This window comes from Lepisma saccharinum, chromosome 26 (assembly GCF_977018435.1).
Source record: "Lepisma saccharinum chromosome 26, izLepSacc3.1, whole genome shotgun sequence".
NCBI lineage: Eukaryota > Metazoa > Arthropoda > Insecta > Zygentoma > Lepismatidae > Lepisma > Lepisma saccharinum.
In genome coordinates this window covers 43,043,711-43,062,778 of record NC_139254.1, presented here as the reverse complement: position 1 = coordinate 43,062,778, position 19,068 = coordinate 43,043,711, and the positions used below count along the sequence as shown (strand labels likewise).

Genomic DNA, 19,068 nt, shown 5'->3' with positions numbered 1-19,068 from the left:
GTTTTTCCCAAATAACAATCACATGTAAGTACCGGGTGGGTCTAAACTTACAAGTGATGATAAAAAAATGCACTCTTAGTTTACTTGGCAACGTATTAATAACAAAAATGGTATGACACGAAGCGTACAAATTACTTAAATTACTTCCTTGTGGCATCTGCTATCCAACAAGGTACAAATATTGCTAACATTTACATTTGTGTACAAGAAATAATACTTCATTCATCTTCATGTGAATGGAATCAATGAACAATACAATTAAAGAACATTACACGTCTTGCTAAAAGTGGGCACCTCCGTTACGAATGCAGGCACGCAGGTTTTTACGGACATTTGGTCTCTTAACTCGTGATGTGATGATGTCTTTGATGTGTTGACCAGCTGTTAAGATCCTCTTCCTGAGCTCTTCTTGCGAGTTTACCGGTGCCTTGTCATGTGGCTCCAAATGTAAAAGTCGCAAGGCGTCAAATCGATCGGGGGATCGAGCTGGGCAGTCATCATGCTGATAAATCATGTCACGTCTTGTAGCTAGAGGCACATCCTCCAACAACATTGCCATCCCGTTCCGCAAAAAATGTTCATAAGTGATGTCATTTAAGATTTGGGGCAGGAAAAATGGCTCGATGAAATGATTGTTGATTACGCCCATCCATACTTCTGCCTGGGCGTGCGACAGTGGCTGGATGAAAATTACCCAAAGAAATGGATTGGCCGAGGCGAACCGATTTCCTGGCCGGCTCGATCCCCCGTTTTATCGCCTTGCGACTTTTACATTTGGAGCCACATGACAAGACACCGGTAAACTCGCAAGAAGAGCTCAGGGAGAGGATCTTAACAGCTGGTCAACACGTCAAGGCCTCCATCACATCACGAGTTAAGAGACCAAATGACCCGTAAAAACCTGCGTGCCTGCATTCGTAACGGAGGTGCCCACTTTTAGCAAGACGTGTAATGTTCTTTAATTGTATTGTTCATTGATTCCATTCACATGAAGATGAATGAAGTATTATTTCTTGTACACAAATGTAAATGTTAGCAATATTTGTACCTTGTTGGATAGCAGATGCCACAAGGAAGTAATTTAAGTAATTTGTACGCTTCGTGTCATACCATTTTTGTTATTAATACGTTGCCAAGTAAACTAAGAGTGCATTTTTTTATCATCACTTGTAAGTTTAGACCCACCCGGTACTTACATGTGATTGTTATTTGGGAAAAACTTTTTTTTCAACGAACCACTTATTTGTTAGCTATCAGAAAACTCTGAAATAAGTTCCTTACAATGAGCAGTGTTTTCTCAATTCATCTTTTTATGTGGAAAATTGTCATTTTTTTCAAAAACAATTGAAATTCGATTATCTCGAAAACTACTAATTTTCGGACGGGGTATCATATGGTCAAATTTATTGCAAATTGTCTCTACTTTAACCCCTTTCAGGGAATACATCTATTTACCAGTCACCCTGCATATATATATATATATATATATATATATATATATATATATATTAATATTTTTTTAAAGAATATTCTGATACAATGATGTAGTCTACATGCGAAAATTTTTAAATATAAAGTAGTATGTAGACCATTGTAACGAAGTAACATGAGAAACATATTTTATCATGCTCTAAAAAAAGCTTATATTTATAGTAGTTAGTATTACTGAAGTTACTACTACAGGGTGGGGAATATTGTATCTACCAATAGAAGTTGGCAACCCTGAATGGGACGGATGAACGCGTCTACTGTCACGATTCGTGTCTGAACCGGCCAATGTTCCATGGCAAACTAATTGCGAGACTTGCAGCTGCCTAAGCATGGGAAGATTCTGCGCATGCGCACCTGCGTTCCGACAGGGTTGCCCACTTCTATTGGTAGATACAATATGCGCCACCGTATTTAATCATCGTGGAAAAATATACAAGTGATATCCTTATTTGATAATATGATGTTTGTATTTTTAACTGAGGTTACTACAGTGTCATTTATGAGTTTAATTGCAATGATATGGATGAATTGTAAATTTATGAAGTGAGTGAAAACGCGAATTCACTGAAAAGTTCATAACTTATCCAGGATTCGAACCCAAGTTTTCTGACCGTCTGAGACGATCGAAGCTGGCATTTGGTACATGTAGAATTCGATTTTAACGAAACAGTGGGCACACTCAAAGGTCAAGGGTGATCACTTCATGTGCATTACTTCTGTTATTTTACGCTCCTTTCCTGCCTCTAGAAATAATCGCTGAGATGAGGATGATGGACCGATAAAGTGATTGGTGCGACAAACAAGTGACAATGGTGACAAGTGAAGCAACACGATACTGATTTTTTAAATTTTTTTTTTTTAAAATTATGTGTCTTTCACTGAAATAAGTGTATTAATAACAAGTAGCTATGCCATTTGTTTAGGATGATTTTTATGGTATTACAAGATCTTCTGAAAGACCTTACGATATATCCAAGTGCAATAATAAATTTTCCTCGTTTCCATTACAGTAAAAAATGCCGAGCATGACTGGAACACACGAGGGTTCCATCAATGAACCTCAATGGCGAGTGAAGGCAATGCAGAAGATAGGGGAGGTGGACAGCAAGAAGGTCGAGAAGGACATTGAAACGCTGAGGGAAATGGTGCTAGGTAAGTGATATGTCCGATTACCTACAATGTTGTATGAATCTCACATGACTTCGTTTCGATGCTGTGGAAGCCTACAAAAACAACATTTTTCCTGTACGTATGGCTATTTCATCTACCAAGCAGAAACGCTGCAAAGAAAGAAGTCAATTTACTGACAGCTTTTATTTCATTTCCTCAAAATTAAAAAAGTATCTTTTTTAGAACTTCAGATGTAAAGAGTTCTTAAGGAAATGCCAATGTATGTACTTCCATACACACAGAACCTACAACATGTCAATTGACACATATGTTGTTGACTCCAATAACACATTAACGTGCATAAACTGCAAGCGATGCAGTTTTTAGTGTGTCAAACTACATACAGAAATGTATAGAAGGGCACTTTTATCAGGTAGTGTTCCGTGTCATGCACTAAAAATGGGTCAGTTGTGAAGATCAGACTACATCAGGGGCGATTCCTCCATGTAGGAAGTGAGGAACTTTTTACAGTTCATTTATACTTATTTCCAGTTCTGTACTTTTTAAGAGTTTAATGCACGTTATAAAATTATGAGGGCAATGTAAGTTCGCTACTCAACTGTCAAGAATCAATCTGCTGTCACTCGCTCCCTCCAAATCTGTTGCCGAAAGACGACCCCGTCTGTCTTTGCCTGAGGAAGGAAGGTTTCTCGTCATACTACAGCCAGATGGGTGAGGGGCAGTGGAAGGGAGGGAAGGGGGTTGCCCGGTTTTACGAGACCGCGAGGAAGCTTCAGTGGTATCCTCAATCAGTGAATCCAACCCTAGTTCTAAACCTAGCAAAATTTGAACTTTGTTGGCACCTAGCACTCTGTGTTTGGCATAATGAGAAAATCCAGCATCATTCATCTCAAGAAACGGGCGTCCCTGGGTATGAAGATATTTTGAGAAAATATATATTTAAAAATATCTCCAGATCTTCATTGTACTTATCCAGTGGACTTATTTCAAAGTAAAGCAAGTATTCCGACCAAAGGACAAGCTTTTATAGGCCCTGGTCTATCCTCTTGTTTTCATCATTTAGTTATCCTCCACGATTTAATAAGTGAGGAACATTTTATAAAAGGAAATCAGTAGATAAAGGGGACACAAATAAAACAAACGAACGCCGTTACCAGTCGTCGAATATTCTTCAACTTTTTTCAAGCACTCTACTGAACCCATTTTATTGAATGGCCCAAGTTCCTAATGTTGCCTAACTAAAACAATCAACAACACAGTTCACCAGTCGAAGATAGCTGCATAACTTGAACTTAACTACTATAGACATTAGAAAATGATAATGATAATAATAATTGTATAATAATAATAATAACATCTTATAATAATTTTATCGCATTTAATGTCATTTAAGGCTCCTTCATACATTTGACGAAAGTCGAATCTGAGAAAGAAGAAGAAAAAAGGAGGGTCATGTGGGTTGGTTTTTGCGTGGCTTACTCTGTAACGTATCTCGGACCTAACCGAGTACGTCACGGGATTGGCAGTCTTCACAGTTTGCTTGGGTCTCAGCTTCTACTTCCTCGTAGAGCTCCGACACTGTAAATAGTCCCTAACGAACCTACACAAGTTATGTTAAAGAAACAGCGAAATGATTTTAAAAAAGTATAAAAGATCACCTACACATGGAAACAGATCTTCATATGAGATCGTTGAAGATAGGCATTTGCTGTTTACTGTTCACGGCTGACGGGAGGGCAGTTGGGGTGGGGGAGTACCTGAGGGGAAACAAACACAATCGCTTGCAAGGGAGGAAGGAGGAGAATTTGTTTGTTGTGAAGCAGTTGACCGACCATCTGGCGCGCAGGCGAGCGAAGAAAGCAAACATGAATTATCGTTCTTTTAACACGTAACGAATTTTTCATGGATAGTAAATCCGTAATTTAATGACAAAAGATTCTCAAACATTCATGAAATGGAAGATAGTAAACACAGCCGCGCTTTCATGTCTTGAATCTTGGATATATCATTATGTGGGAGAGGCAGGGAGGGGAAAAGGCACTTTCTCTCTCTCTCTCTCTCTCTCTCTCTCTTTCTCTTTTTAATCTTCCATAAAGAGCAATGAAAGAAAAATCGAAAACTGTTCCTGTTTTGTACCTACAGTTCCTAAATAGAAATTACAATTTTTGTAACTATAATTGGCGTACGCAGAATTTTGTCGCGAGGTGTTTCAAGTTTGTTAAGATTTTAGTATTTATAGTAATAATAACAATACATTGTTTTTTGATTGATTGATTGATTTGCTTTATTTTACTTCGCCTTTTCTGCCACTTTTGGCTAATGTGGTGATGATATGATGAATGAACATTCACATACAGTGGCGCAGGAACGGGGGGGGGGGGGTTCAGGGGTACATTGTACCCCCAAATTTTTAAAGGGGGTACTGTACCCTAGTAAATCGAGTTGTAGCCCCTTTTGGTAATTTTACAGCAGACGGAAGGTACTATTTCAATTCACCCAATAAAAAAGTGTATATTGTTTATAATTTATGAGCATTATCTTTCTTACCACAGAAATTCAATCCATTGCAAACTTATTCTACTACATTGTGCTTGCTACTAGTTAGTTCATTGACCTGTGTTCTTGGTAACCTCCTTAAGGAGATGAAAATTGTTTAAAATGTGTGTGGAACGATGGAACCATATTTGCTCTCAGAAAATCATGCTGCAGACGAATGCTAAAGAAGTGGTCTCGTCGATTCGAAGATAAGATACAAATATTCATCAGAAGAGTATATGACTGACTCCATTTTCTTTTGAATGTTTAAAATGTAATTTTTCGAAACGAAATATTTACACAAACGAGACGAGACACGACAGACCAACTTGGGGGGTACAATGTACTCCTGTACCTCACCCATATTTTTCATAACTTTGTAAGATGGTGTATGGAAAACTATACTTAAACCTATATTTTAAGATATTTTTTTGGAAATAGAGTCCCGATTAGCCTTTTTGATCATGAAGTGAATCTAGAATAAGTTTTAATAACTTCAGAGTGGAAACCGAAACAAAAATAAGCACAAACAAGAACGAGAAGGACCTCACCACACAGGAGATGAGATGAGGCTGTGACAATTCTCGACTCATCGCATAGCGATATCACTCCTAGGTGAAATAAAATTTTTCCTAGACATTTAAACAGGATGCAACTTTATCAGGGGGACTTATTTTTACCTATGTATTAGGGTATACTTATAATTGGATATTAATTGCTTATAATCTAATTGTGATATCGAATGCAACACAAACACAAAGCCATTTTAAGTTAAACCCTAAAGTCAAACTGTACATTACATTAGTCAGATGAATGAACGACATAAATGAGATTCACTGCAGGTTCTATTGGTATATTTTGGATTCGATGGATTCACAAGGTGTTTGATTCATTTATTTTATTTATTTTACTTCGCATTTCTGTCACTTTTGGCTAATCGCGAAGATGAGGATGAGTGATGATATGATGAAATTGATATACACTCACAAATAACATCCATGCCCAGGCCGGGATTCAAACCTGGGTCCTCTGACGTCATAGCGCGCTATTCTAACCCCCATCGTCACGGAGGCCGGCGAGGTGGGAATGCGTTTTGGATTTTCTCTGTAGATGCGAAAATTTTCAACTGTGACGCGCACATGCTTTTGCTTACATTAAAGTTTACCTTTTCACATAAACGAGAAATTGACATGTCACCCAAAAAAACACGCATGCACCTGCATTTAATACCATTCCATACGAAAATAAACCTTGGCCTGCTCTTCATATTGTCCACCAAGGATTGAAAAGAAGAAAGAAAGTCTTGAGCAAATAACTTTCCTAGTTTCCTCTGAGATCTGAAGGATTTCAGTTTTGTATATGTAATGATAAAGTGCTTGTAGAGTGTCATTAGGTACAGCTAATTGTAATTATATAAGAAATAAATGCTTTGTCAAATGTTTCACAAATATTTCAAACTTAGACTTCTTACGAGTTGATCGGGAACCATCTCAACTCGAGTTTTATTTTCTTTTTTAATACAACGCCCTGTAGGTGTCTGAGAAAATACCAAATACATGGCTTCTCAAAGGCATTGGATGTGGTACACATCTGCCATAAATTGTTTAAGATATTTTTATGCGTAGCTATGGCACTTTAAAATTAGAATGAAAAGAACTGAAGTGGAACTCCATAAGTATTATATATTTAATAATGTAATTTCTATATCCATTGGGTGGGAGATGATTATTTCTGGTTGGGGTGGCCCAAGATCCTCCTCATCCCCTTTAATCTCAACCTGCATTAAAATGAATAGATGTATCTTTGTTCGCAATTTTCACAGTTAAAACTCCTGATTTTCCGTTCCGTTAAATTAAAACAAACCCCGAACGAGGTCCAGAGCTTTATATGTTTCAGAATTTTTATCTGGTTTTAAAATCTGTTTTTTTTTTTTTAAATTCTAAGAAAACAAAGAAAAAAATATTTATGCAAAATATGCATTAAATAACACGAATGTGTGTGTTGTTCTAAAATATAATATTTCACATTATACTTAGATATCAAGGACGTATTTAACGGGGGGTTCCTGATCCCCCTCCCCGAAAGACTTAACAAGTAGTAAAAGTAAATAATCAAAATATTGTTTAGCTTTTGTTCGATGATTATTTCCGCTGAATTTATTGGAAGCAAGGAATTTGACGCATACAGCTTTGAAGGGTTCCAAACATTTATGGACACTACTAATATCATCCATAAAATATTAATCAGGAACTTTACTTTTCATTAATTGGATCCAACTCCTTTTTGGTTATTTAATAAATATTCTATTATTTTTCTATTTGACATTAAATTCCTTGCCAGGGCAGTTGTTTTTATGCAAATCTTGTCGATCTTAACTATACGTAAGCTAGATAATGAATACGTGCTGTTATATCTATATTATTTTACTATATTTTACCTATTCATGTAATAATAATAATTCATTATTAATTAATTTACATATTTAATTAATATTTTAATTTAATTAAATATAATAATTATTATTATTATTGTGACACTTGGTTTGAAGTAGTATGTGTGTGAGCGTGTATATATATATATATATATATATATATATATATATATATATATATATATATATATATGGGGGAGGGTGAATTTTGTACCCCCCCAAATGCAAAACGTTCCTGCGCCACTGCTCACATACAACGATACCCAGGCTAGGATTCGAACCCGGGACCCCTGGCGTCGTAGCGCGATGTGTTAACCACTCCGCCACGGGAGCCGGCAATACATTCTTTTTATTATAACATTTATTAACAATAGTAATCTAATAATATGAACTGTTTATATTTTCGTGTGACACTAGTTAGTTTAAAACAGAGCACGAATTAAACATTTCTTCAGTTTGCCCAGTCAGTGATCACAACAGGTTCATTGAATGGACAGTGTTCCATAAGATATACACATATCATTCTGAGCATGTACAATTAACTACACGTATGCTAAAATTGTAGTTTTACAACTTTGCTTTTACAACGAACAACGCTCACACTGGAAGAGCAAAGTTGTGCGCTACTGAATTAGTAGGCTTTCTGTATTATTTTCTGCAGATAAAGTTTATTTCGTGGTGAAGAGTAATGAATGGGATGATGAGAACAGACATTGCCATCTACATTGCAGGGAACGGAGTAGACTGGTTTTTCTCGAGGTACATTTATTTTTCTTGCTTAAGTAACAGTTTCTTATGTAGATATACCGGGTGGGCCAGACTCAATTAGGCAGCTTTTGATTAGATGTTATTTTTATTTTTTCTTCATTTTATTTTTATTGACAAATGTTAACAATTCCAACGGCTACAAAATTGTTACAAAAATGGAATCACACACACATAAGTCATTGATTTTTAAGATAGTGGTCGACCTGGGCACCATCTAAGTCACACAGGCTTGTAGACGCAAAGCAACATTTTCACACGCCTTCCTACACATGTTAACCTGAACATTCTTGAACTCCTGAACAATTACCTCACGCATATGTTGCTCACTGTCAATGGGATTAGCGTACACCTTGTGTTTGAGGTAACCCCAATGGAAAAAGTCTGGTGGGTTGATGTCGGGTGATCGGGCTGGCCAGTCCACAGGCCCTCGACGGCCAATCCAGCGATCAACCTCGTTCACAGCATACCGTATGATGCAGCCATCTATTGACAAAAAATGTACTTTCCAATTTTTTCCGTATGCTGTTGGATTTATTGGTTACTAATGTTCGAAAACTGCCCAATTGAATCTGGCCCACCCTGTATACTATTCCAATCTTTGCTTATTTGAAGTACAAATAACAAGAAAAGAAAAAAAATCTGACAAGCAGATAAAAAATTACTGGGCTACAAAAAATAAAGAAATCATACACGGACAGAAACAATGAGCTTCTTAAATATTCATGAACAGCAGTGCACGTAGATACACTATGTAATACAATAAGAACAAATACATGACAACGAAATTCTCACAATAATTGGAAAGCGCCCTGTGTTTCTGTACATTACGTTACATAAGCTAATAATACTTTGCGAACAATTTATATGACAAAATCAGTCTCAAAGGTAAACATATTCTCTGTTGCTATACAAAACGCCTCCTGTGCACTGCAATACATAAATAAGATCAAATTCATGAAGAAATTAACCTCTAAATAATTACTATAGTAAAATCTGTTGCTGTACGTTATGTGTAGGTCTCCCAGAAATAACTACTTCCAACTATGCCACAAACAGTGCATACGTTACCTACAAAGGTTACCTCGTTTAGAAAGATTCTCCTTCTTGATCAGTTTGCCGGTGTTTTTTTTATTCCCTTCTATTTTGGGCTTGGATTATTCTCGTGGGATTTCGGATCTGCATTGAACACGTGTGCCGTGGATAGACAAGTTTTGGTAGTAGACACTCAACATAGAATTGTTGTAGCTGCGTTTCCATATTCTTCTTCCAGAACTGATCATCTCTCTGGATGTATTCTATTTTAACACCTTTCTGTGTCCACAGACCAAAGATACAGTACCTTCTTCCGTGTAATAATTACTATTACCCTACACGTGGTAATAGTAATTATCTGTGGTGTTCATGATATTGGCGTTAAGCTCTTCGTCAAATTTCCAGAAAGTTACTTTCTTCGTCTTGATGGCATGTGCAGGTGTTACATGTTTGACAGAAAAGGGACACTTAATTTCGATAATTGCATAACGAAATAAATGTTAGATACAGTGAAGTTTCAGATAGATATTGTGTACATATTGTTATGAGTTGTAGTATGCATAAACCTTCTTTGTAATATCATTCAAAGCCGTGCTATCCCAATATAATCCTTGCTTTCCAATAAGTTCAGTCTCTTCAGATAAAGCTAACAACCATCATATACAACAAATGCTAAACGAGTATTGTTATTATTTTATTACTTGGTAATCTTTTCGTTTGGGAGAGGGGGTCCAGACGCCCTAAATAAATCCTTTATGTCTTTCAAAGCCTTGTGATCTCAATCCTTATCATTGCCTTCCAAAATATTCAGAGTAAAAATAGTAGTACTTGATAAGTATTTCGGGTGCTATACTTCAAAGCCGTATTATATTTATAGCTATAATCCTTCCATTCCAATACGCGTTCAGAGGAAATTATCCATCGAATATGCAAAAATTGCTAAAGGAGTATATTTACATTATTTAATTTTAGTACTGCATAGTCCTTTCGGGGAGGGTCCGGACCCCCAGCAAACTTGTTCTACGTATTATAGCGTAATATTTGCCAAGGAGACAGATTTAATTGAATTACTCAAAATAACGTTACTGGTTTACGTACGTACAATGTAAACGTCTAATGGAAACCGATAAATACTTCCCAATTTGATGATGTAGTAAACGGATAGGTATTATTTATATTTCATTCTGAACCCTTCCACAATACGTGAACGTCTGTGTAGTTATTTTGCCGGCGATTTTGTAGCGCTTGAAACTTCATTGTTCTCGGAGCCCACATCTTACGTCAAACACACTTGCTGCCGTCACCCATATTTTGCAATTGAACACGTCCAGTTGACGCACGCACACTTCCCCCTGTCTCTCGCGATCGTGTTTTGTCTTCGAGCTATTTTGTTGTATCCCTCCGCGTTCTACTGTGGGTGGAGTTTAGAACGCTTCTAACTATCTGCACGAGATGTCGCCACAGTGCAGGGACACTTTTACGTATTGCAAGGGTTTCGTTTTCCTCAAACAGTCTCAAAACAGGAAAACTGACTTCTAGAGTGATGATGTTAATGTCAAGTACAATGAACATTGCATGTCCCCAACAAAACAGTTTTCCATAAGCTTGTGTGGTTAACGAGATAATTGCATGTGAAAATTACGGTTTTCCCCATTTTTATGCCCAATTTACTTATTAAGCAGGGTCTTTTTTAAAATTTCTGCTTTGTAGGAATCACGCAGCCATATTTTCTGAAGGATAGAAAACAAACCCCGAGGTCCTATCTTTGCTCGTAACTGAAAAATCTGTTTAAAACGGAACGTCTGCACTGCGCGTTTTCGTCAATGTATGACGGAGCCTTAAGATTTGAGAGTCTGTAGCTAACATTTTAAATGCAATGGCTAGTACAATATACACATACAAGCGATACGTGTGATTGCGTAATTGAACGCATATTCGATAACTTTCCTCGGTCTGCTTACCATAACTTCCTACACCCAAGAAGATCCACGAGTCGCCATTGGACAAGATCATTAAAAATTAAAAAAAATAACATTATGCTGTGTCAATTGATGCATTAAAAGTGAAATGATCTTTGAAATGATCTTGTCTGGTCTTCACAATTGACTCATTTTTAGTGCATCACAAGGAATACTACCTGATAAAAGTGCCCTTCTATACATTTATGTATGTACTTTGACACACTAAAAACTTCATCGTTTGCAGTTTATGTGTTATGTGTTATTGGAGTCAACATATATGTGTAAATTGACACGTGTTGGATTATGTGGGTAATCTATCTTCCGGATTGAGCAATTCGCAGCTGCAGATCTTATTTTGCAAAAATTTTGTTTCAGAAGAAAGGAGATACGCCAGGCAAAGTGACAATTCTGTTCTCTGTCTTGAGAATAACGTGAATTTCGTTGTAGCCTGAACAATAGCAGAAATTTGAAATGAACTGCAAACATGCGTAAGAGTAAACATTAGTCTTCTAAATGTTTCCAAATCCTTTAATTTTTACATTTTTATATGCATATTTTCCCTTGGATCACGCTTGAAACTATGTACAAAAATATCCGTTAGCAATGTAATTGTACTTGTTGTGTAGTGCATTACTTGTAAATTGAATTTTGAACAATCTTATGTACGTACAAACATTAAGAATTTTATATTTCTTAAGAAAAAAAATGTATGCTACTTTAAATAACTGTAATTTTAATAATAGTATCACAAAAATCTCGATGACGTTGTGCTTAGTCATTCACATAGCATCATTACTCACTCTACCGACCTACCATTTCTACTGTACTTCATGTGGAAAATTACTATTTGAACACATTTTCCACAACTCTACACTTAAAGTAAATTTATTCAATAAGTTGATATCGTTGTATATTATTAAGTGGGCCTTCCCGATGGCGCAGTGGTAGCGTTGTCGCCTTGTAATCAAGGAGTCACGGGTTCGATACCCGATATGTTTCTGTTTAAGAAGTGACTGATAATTTCAATAGACTCAACTTTAATTACCCGGCTTTCCTTCTTAAATTTCAGCTGAGACAAACCTTTACGTGAGAACAGACGACGATTATCTCCTGAAGTTTCTTCGTGTATGCGGCTTCAACTGCGCAGAAGCTTTCGCCTTGGTACGTATCTTCAATTTTCAATATGCAATCAGTGTGCAAAATAAACTTTGTGCAACAAATGATTGTAAAAAGTAACTTTTGGAAGACGAAATAAATTCGCATTATTAGAGGAGAAGGTCTAAATATGGGAGAAGGTTTAAATATGGGTTTTGGAGTTATCAGGTTATCTGTCAAGGACAAAGGTTGCGGCGCCAATTCGCAAGAGAAAGTGGTGGTTAGTTTCGGCTTTGGACGCTGTTATAGAATTGCGACCTCCGAAAACTTTTTGCAGGTATGTTTTAACTCAGCGTTTTCTGAATTCTCATCTGCTTTGTATAGGTTATTATATTAGCGGTACAGAAATCAAATATGGGTTTTTATAATGACATGATATGTTTGTGAAATATGAATCACAGAGAGCGAAAATAAATTGAAGAATAAAAATAGCGTGATGGTCTAAATATGGGCTATGACATGAGGTCTAATGTTGAGATCACATTTTCAACAAATATTAGTATGTTGTTCTTAATTTCGATTTTTCCCATTTCGCGTGATTTTCAAAACAACAGATTATTCATAAATATGAATTTTATAATGTTTTAGCGATAAATGACTGTTTTTTAATTTTGATTGGTTTTTGTGATATTGCCACTAGTAGCCCATATTTAGACCACAATTTTGAAATAAACGATTTTACCATTTTTTGGAAATTTTCTTTTTTTCTTGGTAAATAGAGACCTTCTACACTTTAGCATGCTATTATATTTAAGTATATATTTCATAGATATGCATTTTAAAGGCAGGTGCTTGATGTATTAATTTTTTCCTCCGAAAATGGTAACATAAAAAGGGGGCCCATATTTAGACCTTTTCCTCTATTATTATTGTTAGCAACAACTGAAAGAAAACATTAAAAAATTTACAAATTAATATATATTTTATATACATACAACCTTGGTGACAATGAAGTTCGACCAGAAAGGAATACGTGATTAAATACACAGAGGCATAGGCGGTGGAATGGGTGGCCCGCAGAAGTGACGCATATGTGTAAGAGGAGGCGTGTGAGCAGGTAAGAATCGTGATCCCAGCATGTTGCACCCAAGGTCACGTAAAGAACGAAAACGGGGAACTATACGCGTGACATTGAACTTCGACCAGGCATCAGACCCATACGGCAATTCCAGATAGTGGCGCATTCGATGGAAGCATGACGTCACGGACACGATAAGGGAGTCCGCCGTATATAAGCGCGTGCTGTGCACTGAGGAATCACAGTGCATCATCACCATGGCCAGGGGCAAACCTATTGACAACACCGTGAGGAGAAGAGTGGTGGAGTTGCAACAGGAGGGACTCAGTGAACGGGAAATAGGGCGCCAACTGAACTTACCCAAGTCAACCGTCCACTGCATCATCAAACACCACCAAAATACGGGTACTACAGAGCCAGGTAAGTCGAAAATGCCTGCTGAGCGTGCGTGACCTACGGATATTTAGGTGCTATATCCAGACCAACAATTATGTTTCTGTGGCCGAATTACGACTATGGACTCGAGAACGCTTTCACATTGAAGTGTCAACCAGAACCATTTGCCGTTACCTACAGCGATGCGGTTACCGAGTGTACAAGGCGAAACGTAAACCCTTGCTTTCCATGTTGAACAAAGGCAATCGACTACGGTGGGCACGAATGTACCGGGGATGGACATTTCGGCAGTGGAACAGGGTTCTGTGGACGGACGAATCCATTTTCAATGTTGTGTACGGGAAAATACGGAAAACAGTCATTTGTCGGAAGGAGGAACAGAATGAAGCCAAATGTTATGCACGTCGGGTACAGAAACCTGAGTCAGTGATGGTATGGGGATGCATGACGGCATCTGGGGTTGGCCCACTACACGTCTGTGAGGGCATTGTGAATGCACACGCCTATACATGCATACTGGAGCGGCATCTTACCACAGTGCAAAGGCACCTGTTCCACAGGCGGCGTCTCATCTTTCAACACGACAATGCCAGGCCTCATACAGCGCGGCTGACAAGAGAATGGTTGACTCGCCATCACGTGCGAACTCTGCCATGGCCACCATCGAGTCCCGACCTCTCGCCCATTGAGAATGTGTGGTGTGTTCTTAAGCGACGTGTGCAACAGAGGGGACCCACGACAGTGGCTGCTCTTATCGCCTGCCTGCAGGAGGAATGGCACCGCATCGATGTGGAATACCTTGAACAACTCGTCCGCAGCATGCCCCGACGCAGTGCCACAGTTATCGCCGACAGGGCGGCGTCACACCATGGTAAACAGGATCCCCTCTAACAGTGGTCGAACTTCAATGTCACGTGTAGATGGACGAAAATGTTTTATTTTGTGTGGACACTATACATTGCTGCGTTGCAGCGGAAATTTATGTTTTCCTTTGTTCCATGTAGCCTGCTGAATAAAATATGTTCAGCATATGCATGTGTTCTCCTTCTTTCACAACGCACTCCTATATTTGTGACTGGTCGAACTTCATTGTCACTAAGGTTGTACTTATTCTCGCACAACTATCTTTCCTGAACAACGAACGTTCCACGTTTCGTTTTAATGAATTTGCACTTATTGAAATAAATTTTTGCTTCGCGAATCCTGATTATTGTCTTTCTCTACAACAAATTTATTTGCTTTTGTGTGATCATTATTTAAATTAAATTAACATTTTTCTTAGCTTTTTTTGTGTGTATTTGGAATATGATGTCAGTTTTATGAATTCCATATTTTAATTTTGATTTGATTTTAAAATTGTGGGTGCGTAAGCACCCGTCACATTATACGGGGTCCAGCCCCTTACCGTTACAAATAGCAACTCTAACGTTGCATAACTAAAATCTTAAAATATCCTTACCTTGGTTAAAAGCTGAGGCTGTAAACGGGCACTCAGCACATGCAAGGACAAAAACAGGACAACACACACAAAATTATACTGGCCATAGTGCCAGTCGCCAGAGCCTCATTAGTCTTCAAGATACAGTCCAGGGTGTACTGCGTGGAACTGAGGTTGACTTTTGGGCGCCTACGTGGAAGGTACCCCTTACACCCCGAATTCCATATTTGTATGACACTGAAAATAGTTGTAAGAATTTAGTATTAAATTATTAAATTTGATAGATGTTGAATCAATAGCAAAAACCTTTACACCGTGCCCTACTAATCGCTTCTTGACTATTTCAACGTGAAACAACGTTCTATCATATCTTTCGTTTACTGCTATTGTAACGTGCTAATGCAAATTATTGTAAAATATCACGTTACTTTCAAGAAAGAATGAGAGTGCAGTACGTTTTACTAGTGCTAATATAATTGTACTCGTATACATCATAATCATTATCATTCATATTGTAGATAAATTACGTTCTTGGATGTCAGTTTCAGTACACTCCTTCGATATACATCTCCCATGAAGAAAAGAAAATGCGAACAAAAACAGTCAACGTCTCTGCCCGAGCCAATCCATAAATATCTATTGATTGCTTAATGACTACAAACAATCCTCTTGATGATGCGGAAGGAATATTGAATACTCCTTTATTACGATATGAAATATCATTTGGGTTTGTTCATTTGAGTGGAAGGTCACAATCAATAAAGGGGAATTATATAGTTCTGAAAACTTCTTTGAACTACGAGGGGCGTACTATAATGATTTACACTTTATTTTTTTCAGGTCTCACGGTCCAACATTAGAGAAGTGATGACTGGCATATGAAGCTACGAGTCTAGTCTACCGATTGCAGGAAGCAGTGCCCAAAAAGAATTCCCGGTGTTCACACAGCAGCACGTTCCGTATCACATTGTCAGCGGACTATTGGACAACATGGAAAGCGACTATAATGGCCAGCGTTAAACAAGTTGGTTTCTATGGAGAGAGGGTATGACCACAGCAGGGAATTGCAGACGAGAGTACGCGGGGTGTGGCAGGACCTCGAACCCCATTTCAGCAATGGCCGTGGTTGATTCCCGACTGGCGTGGAAGCGTGCGTTGTCGTGTTGCAGGAGCACTCCGTTTACCCATTTTCCTGGTAGTTTTTCCTGAACCCATCTGGCGAACAGTTTCCCCATATTAAGGTGATCGTGCACGATTCGCTGCAGGGTGTTTCTGGACAGGCCCGTGGTTACCTCCATTTCAGAAAACGTGATGCACCTGTTCTCAAGAATGACTTGGTCAACCCTTGTAATGTTTCTTGGTGTTGTCACAGTCACTTTCCTTTCAGAAATTGTTCCTTTTTCTGTTGACATGCATCCTGTTTTGCAGCCTTTGACCCAATTGTAAACGGTTTTCCGTGAAGGCGCATGTTCACCACACACTGCTACCAATCGCCTGTAAATCTCTGCTGTGGTCACACCCTCTCTCCATAGAAACCAACTTGTCCAACGCTGACCATTATAGTCGCTTTCCATGTAGTCTAAGAGTCCGCTGACAATGTGATACGGAACGTGCTGCTGTGTGAACACCGGGAATCCTTTTTTGACACTGCTGCCTACAATTGGTAGAATAGACTCGTAGCTTCATATGCCAGTCCTCACATCTTGAATGGTGGACCATGGGACTTGAAAAAGAAATAAAGTGCAAATCATCGTTTACAATGAATCGCAGTAAACGAAGCATGTTTCCATGAAAGGTGGCTTAATTAGAGTAAATACATATTTCGTCAAATAAGGATTAGAATTTAGTATCGAGCTGCATTAACAACTCCCACTCGAGGAGGAGGAGACAAGTATTGTATAAAATGTCTGTGAAGTTTTGCGACTGCATAAGATATTCCATGAATTATAAATATGTCCACTGGCGTACGCAGAGGGGGAGCAGATGGGACTACAGCTCTCTTCCAAAATTTTGAGAAAATCAACATTTCAACTAAAATCAGTGAAGAACTCCCTTAAAATAATCCCCATTTGCCATTTTTGAGACTGAAAAGTTCTAAATATACGAAATATCTTATTGTGAATGCCACTCCCCTAGGAAAACGTTATTTAATATCCACCTTTATAATTCCATCCCCTACCGAAAAAAATCCTGCCTACGCCAGTGAATATGTCAGATATCTAAGAAATACTCGTGGAACATACTAATGTTACGAATCATTTTCGCAGTTGCAAATTGTCCCGTTCATGAGTAGGAACAATCGAAATAACTTGGAGTAACGTACGAAACCTTTGAGATAAGATGTTTCAATTGACTGCTTTATTTATGAAAGCCGGATATTTATGAAAGCCGGACATTTTTGGTGCCGGACATTTTTGGTGCCAGGTCATTTTGGTGCTAGGACATTTTGGTGCCAGGTCACATATTACACACTTTCAAATGAGATATGAATCTCGAATGGGAAACGATGGGAAGAAAGCAAAACCTAAATTTATCAGCATCCCCTCTTAGTGTCAGTCGTGTATCAATCACGTATCGTTGCAGTTCCAGTACCAGTGTGGACGGGCTTATTGGGAGTGAAGCCACCAGGTCCATTAATGGAATGGAAAATATTTATTTTACTTTATTTCAAATCACACAAATTATGAATCACTATGAAGACGCCTTCTTTGCATCATTTTGGGTAATTTTACGCATGTGTTAGTCCATATTTAGCGAAGTTTTAGTTCATATGTATGTACAGTCACGGACACTACTGGGTTGTAACGAATCCATTGAAAGTTAATGAGATTGTTACAACCCAGAACTGTCCGTGACTGTACACATCCCAGCCCTGGTTATAATGCATGGCGTTCAAAACTCAACGTTAGATAGAGCTGAAGCTGTCCTGAATGGAGATGGAAAAACAAGCAATGCTGTGAAGGGTCGGCATTGAGCATTCAAGTCGCATGTTTCCGCCGATCATCTCACGATTTGGCGGTTCCTGGATGTCCTCTGAACGAAACTCGATATGGACAGATAATCAGTGGAATCGTCGAGCGGCCAAGAAAGAGACTCAAAGACTGTTGTGCTCAACTTGAAACACTGGTTTCTGCATATGATAGGACAGACATCGTTCGCTAACTGCGAGGTGTTTCTCGTAACTTTTCCATGTAAAATTGCTTGTATGAAGGGACACAATAAAGAGAGGTAATTTCAAAAGAACATTATTCTCTTTCTGTGCAACAAGAAGTCCTGCCACCAAAATGTCCGGCACCAAAATGTCCTAGACCCTTTATTTATTATGATATAGAAAAAGGGAAAATGGAATTATGAATATTGCATGCTTTACCGTCCAGGTCATAAGACTCTTCGAGAAGAAATTCGAGTTTCCTTACTGGTTCCCGTCGCAGTCCTTCTCCGACTTCGAGCGTCTTGTGTCGGCCAGGGTGATGTACGCCTTGGGGGAGAGAGATCATCAGGGGAGGAAAATTTTGATGGTACACTTTGGTAAGTATCTATTGATTAAAAAAATATAAAACGATGAAATATTTTGAAATATATTTCATTTCCTTTCGTGTCATTATAGAAAGATAATTCTCTTCTTCTTCATATCGCGGGTTCGATACCTGGTGGAGGCACATTGGTTCGTGTAGGTGTAGTCCTGATTAGCCTTTCTGTGCATAAAGTGGAC

General features: G+C 38.2%; 1 protein-coding gene across 1 annotated transcript in view; it reads left to right on the top strand.

Annotated features, from left to right (window-relative positions):
* Positions 1 to 19,068, top strand: part of LOC145979541 (clavesin-2-like) — an 83,505-nt gene that overhangs the window by 29,087 nt on the left and 35,350 nt on the right. Inside the window, exons 2-4 of the mRNA XM_083112509.1 lie at positions 2,502 to 2,643; positions 12,419 to 12,510; positions 18,734 to 18,884. Of these exons, the coding sequence (XP_082968635.1) occupies positions 2,508 to 2,643; positions 12,419 to 12,510; positions 18,734 to 18,884 (379 nt within the window). The 5' untranslated portion in view covers positions 2,502 to 2,507. The remainder of the gene's footprint in view (positions 1 to 2,501; positions 2,644 to 12,418; positions 12,511 to 18,733; positions 18,885 to 19,068) is intronic.